This window comes from Miscanthus floridulus, chromosome 11 (assembly GCF_019320115.1).
Source record: "Miscanthus floridulus cultivar M001 chromosome 11, ASM1932011v1, whole genome shotgun sequence".
Classification (NCBI taxonomy): Eukaryota; Viridiplantae; Streptophyta; class Magnoliopsida; order Poales; family Poaceae; genus Miscanthus; species Miscanthus floridulus.
This window is the reverse complement of record NC_089590.1, coordinates 77,930,484-77,935,517: the sequence shown is the minus strand read 5'-3', so window position 1 is coordinate 77,935,517 and position 5,034 is coordinate 77,930,484. Positions and strand designations below refer to the sequence as shown.

The 5,034-nt window shown below is 45.8% G+C and overlaps 1 protein-coding gene across 2 annotated transcripts; it reads right to left on the bottom strand.

Annotated features, from left to right (window-relative positions):
- Positions 1 to 1,017: 1,017 nt before the first annotated feature.
- On the bottom strand, positions 1,018 to 4,801 carry LOC136493488 (uncharacterized). 2 transcript variants are annotated; one of them, XM_066489578.1, is made up of 8 exons: positions 4,638 to 4,801; positions 3,115 to 4,424; positions 2,922 to 3,012; positions 2,670 to 2,827; positions 2,527 to 2,578; positions 2,330 to 2,409; positions 2,127 to 2,220; positions 1,018 to 2,033 (listed from the first exon to the last, which is right to left on the bottom strand). In XM_066489578.1, exons 2-8 carry the CDS (start codon positions 4,138 to 4,140, stop codon positions 1,450 to 1,452), a joined length of 2,085 nt encoding a protein of 694 aa, XP_066345675.1. In that variant the 5' UTR covers positions 4,141 to 4,424; positions 4,638 to 4,801; the 3' UTR covers positions 1,018 to 1,449. The 2 variants fall into 2 exon arrangements, with proteins under 2 accessions (XP_066345675.1, XP_066345676.1); XM_066489579.1 differs by having other exon boundaries at positions 3,115 to 4,165.
- Between the last annotated feature and the right edge of the window lie 233 nt (positions 4,802 to 5,034).

Sequence of the window (5,034 nt, the reverse complement as noted above, 5' to 3'; positions counted from 1 at the left end):
GTCTGGTCCAACTATGGCAGGAAATGGAAATTGGACCTTGATAACATAATTTTTTTTAGTTCATAGTTTTTTCGTGGTCAGAGTATTCAGGCCTTACCATGTTAAGCTGCAAAAATCAATCTCAGTATGTGATCAAACTACGGAACTTACACGCCTCGATTCTGGGCAGCAGTGAAGTCTCTCCTCCGGATTGAAACGAATTTCCTGTACGCATCCATAATACTCCATAATCGTCGCAGTGTCAGATGTCAGCATGGCCTCACCGCTGACACTATCAGTACCCAAAAGCAGGAAAGATTGAAAATCCATTATCTACCTTGCATTGGACTTACATTAGTCAATCATGCAGACTGAGTAACCTAATGTTTGACAAAACCAGGATCACCAATCTTGGCCAAGTTGTTAAAAATTTAGAGGCAATCAATGATCGCCTTGCCTCGATCCAAGTTGAATCCATTGACGTCCGGACGAATGTCATGACGACCACATGCATTGGGAGGCTTGCCAGCCTCAGAATAGCAGGGAACTCAACCTCCAGAGAAACGTACAGTTAAGTAGTGGTGATGTGCTAGCAGCAAATGGGGTTCTTGTTCCATAAACCGACCAAAATATCTGGATATCTTATCCCACATAGTAGCTCAAGATTGACAACAAAATATTTAGAAGGATAAAATCACTGATAACAGATTCGCAAAGACAACGAAGAACAGATCAAATGCACGGGGAAAATATCTTGGAAACAGATGATAGCACATTCATCAGATAATGCTAGGTCTGAGCTCAAATCATTAACGGATTCAGGATCAGGATCCGTAGATTTGTGAGATTCTCAACTAACATGGCAAACCAATCAAAGATCAACAACCTAAGGCCCCATAAGAGGTACAATAATAACCTCTAGAGCAGCTTCACTGGGTCCACACCGAACTGCTTATGATGTCAAACCGGAGAACCAGTCACCTGTAACTGAAATTCGACAAAGTATAGATCAAGAACGAGCAGAACAACAGGGCACAAAGTTAAAAAAAAAATGAACGAATTTTGTATACTTGACTGGAACATATATATCTGGCGGTTCCCGCTTGAGCTCCCGCAATACAATGGGAGGGGAACTTACACTCATCTGAGACTAACATTTCTGTTGTATATATCAATGAGCAATTGATAAGGGGCAAAGGAAGAAATCTGATCTACACTAAAATTTTTCTACAAAAGGTACAATCTACGGGTCCTGCCATGAACAACCGCTGATGCGGAGATCTCGAAGGACCACCAGGTTGATTATGTACAACACTGGTCCATGTACAATTCAGCAGGAGCACTGAGCATGTGATGTCTTGTACCAAGAAACCACACGCTGGACCAGCATAGCTGGGTGCTTGGGTACCTCTCTTCAGGCCCTGTGAGGTGCCAAAACTGCTGTGTAGTTTCAGCAAATGCTCAAGCTGATCACTGATGCGCTGGTAAGCCATAATTCTGGAACGACCTAATCTTGCCATCCCATCCTGCAGTAACTATCACTTGACCCCAGGAGTTTGGTGTGGTCTGGAAACAGTTCCTTAGGAACTTGTACTGTGACTCATCCAAAATTGCACGAATTGAGCGAGAAGGCAGAATTTCCTCTGGCCAGGTTGCTGAACTTCTGCAGGTGGACTCAGAGAACTCCTGATTCAAATTGAAAATACCAGGAGCAAATCTTGACACAAAACTATTAATAGCAGAATCTTCACTGCGACTTGAACTGCACTTAACAGCCTTACTCATGCACCAGAAGTTATCTCCTTGTGGTGACAAAAATTGAGAGGCCAAAGAGACTGGGTTTCTGGGTTTTTGGCCATTCCATGGTATTGCGATGGCTGCATTGTTGGAGTGGAAACGCTCTGAGGACCATATGGTTTTTGCATGTTTCAGTGAAGGCTCATCTTGGTTTTCATGGTTCCATACATAAATGTTGGAGTCTTCACTAGCAGAAACTATATGCTGCCCGTCAGGAGTGAATGTTGCCAATGACTGGCAAGAGCCAGTTCGGAGTCCTGATTGAATGAATAAAATGATGAGTTCATAATACATAAAATGTAATGATCGCTTAGATCAATAAGAATGAAGGCTAAGCATGTGGACCGTACCACTATAATTCTGAGTCACAATGGTTCCATCAAGAATTTTGATCTTCAAGTCAGCAGAGGTAACCATTAATTTACTTGGGTTGCTTGGGGAGAACTGACATGAAAAATAAAATAAAGAGTCAGAACATAAGAGCATCATAACGAAAAATGACTAATGAAGTAGTCTATGCAATAAAAGCCTTCCTTCTCGTGAAGATATTTACCTCAAAAGCAGTGATTCTTTTAAGAGAAGATTTTTTCTTGCCACTGAGTGCAATTTGTGTCTCAAACCTCAGCAGATTATCTGATCCATCAAGATGTATTTATGGTCAGCATATATGGAATATCATTCAAGTAAAAGCAGAGATGTGCTCAAATGATATTGAAAAGCTAGTAAAGATTTAACTTTTTTTCTTTTTACCTGATGCATCATAAAATCGACAATTTCCAGTAATGGTTCCAACCACTGCTCCCTGCAAGATGTAAAAGAAAAAGAAGATTAATCTCACAAACTACTGAAATAACAAGTTAGCCAAAAAACCACTTCAGAATGCATGCTGATACCTTTCCATCAGGTCGATAGCAAACCGCTGTTATTATGTCTCTAATATCCACCCAATCAATGACACTGCATCTGGGAATATCCCATACACGGATTTTGCCATCTATTGATCCACTGATGAATCGATGCTCATTGGCTGGATTGAACTGGACACAAGTCACTGCAAAGTAATTTTTCATAGCGAATTGGTGAGGTCAAATTAAGAAGCATAGTTGAAAACTTCTGAGGCAGCAATTAAGAGACTATAGGCCTACCAAAGTTGCTGTGTGGAAAAACAGTGATGCAGTTTGCAGATCCAATTTCCCACAAGCGAACAGTTTTGTCTGTTGATGCTGACAGTAGATGCTGCAAGGTAGAAAATTTCAATCATCAGAAAGGAAAGGACAAAAGAAAAAATGCAATCAAACCTTACAAATGAGGGGCGAAAACACATTTCATTGTACTGACCTTGTTGTTAGACCATGACAGATTCAGTACATCACCAGAGTGACCACGGAACTCATGCAATGGTTCCTCTGAGATCTGGAACACCATTGTTGGAATCACAACACAAGCAGAATCTGCAGATTGCTTCACACCCTTGACTTTGCATTTCTTCTCATTGTCAGCATCGACAGGAGCCAAGCCACTCTGGCGATGAGCTTTGAGGTAAACACAAGAAGGATCATCCATGGGAATTTTGCAGTCAGACTGTGTGACACCCCAGACCCTGACAACTCCATCTTCGCCTCCACTTGCAAGAAACTGCCCATCCGGACTAAACTTCATAGTCAGGATGGCCCCATCGTGGCCCTTGATCACTTGGCCTTGATAAACTGCTGACAATTCTTTCGACCGCTTCCTGTAGCAACGGACCTTGACCCTTTCATACCTTCCACACCTGTTTTGCTCACTCTCTGAGGAGCTGGTGCTAGCCTCATCACCTCCATGATCGAGGACACCAGCCCTCAAGCCCAGCCTCCGAAGCCATCCGTTTCTCCTCCTCTCGATCGCCTTGGGAACACCAGAAAGCTTACCACTGCGGCTCATGAGCCTCTGGATGAGGGACAATGAACTGAAACTCCTGCCCACCTTGCTGCTAGCATCATCTCGGCTGGATCCACTGACAGAATTGTCATCCGAGGCACCATCCACTGAGCTCCCCGTCTCCTCCGTGGACCAACTCGACATGGAGCAGTCGTTCTCATCCGACTGCGACCACAATCTCCCAAATTCCGGCACAACCTCCTCCTCCTTCTCGACATCGCCCACAGTGGCCACAGCATCGGCCTGCAGGGGAGCCGGGCAGCACTCTAGGCCCATGCTTCTCATGAACCGCTCCCTCCTCTGGCACACACTGTCGAGGCTTCCCGACCACGGCAATGCAGGGCCCGGGCTGGGCGCCGGCGACGCCGTGAGCTCCTCTCGCGAGTCAAAGAACGCTTCCTCCTCCATCTCCATCCTACAGCCTACTAGCAGTTGGCACCCCTCCATGGACCTTCAGCACAAGAGCACGGCGCTGCAAGGAGAGAAAGATGAACACATCTCAGAGCCCTGGTCCGGTCCGGAGGCGCGCTTATATAACAGTAAAGCGGCGCTGAATTGGCTCGGCGGCAACTGGGGACGAGAAAGGGAGAGCGGACGCGGGGGGAGCACGGGTCGGGAGGAGAGGGCGATTAGCATAAAGAAATCGCGGCAAATCCCACGCATTCAACTGCACGCATCTCCCAAATCCCGCAGCTCGCACGGCCCAAGCGCTCCTGAGCAATGCATCTGGCCTGGCAATCGGAACAACCAACCGCGCGGCCATTATTAAAGCGGGCAGCCAAGCCAAGAAACGCTGACAAAATTTCAGTTTTTTTTAATCCCTTCCCCCTCTCTCAAGACCCGCCGAATTCACCAACACATATCTCGAAACAGTATATTGAAGGCGGTAGAGGGGAATAATGAGGGATTAGAAAAGGAACAAACTAATGGCAGGGGAAGCTCACCTGGGGGAGGCAAGGAGAGAATTCGCGCGCACGCTTGGGGAGCGGCTGGGATCCGAGAGAGAAAGGAATCGTTTTTGCTAGCCTGGTGGCTCAGCTCAGGGATGCCGCGCGTGTTCTTGGTTCGTGGTCGCCGGCAAGGAGAAAGGAGGGGGGAATTGGAGACGACGGGCGATTTATTACCACGGACGTGGAGGCGGAGCTGCCCGGGCTGGGGTCCCCGTCCGGCCCCAATCACCATCGCCAGATTTGAAAGACGAAAAAAAAAATCAGTTTCAGGCCTGGATTAGTTCCTCCCTAAAGTTTACTCTATGTTCCATCAAATATTTAAGACGTATATAAAATATTAAATATAGATTTAAAAAATAATTAATTACACAGTTTACGACTAAATTACAAG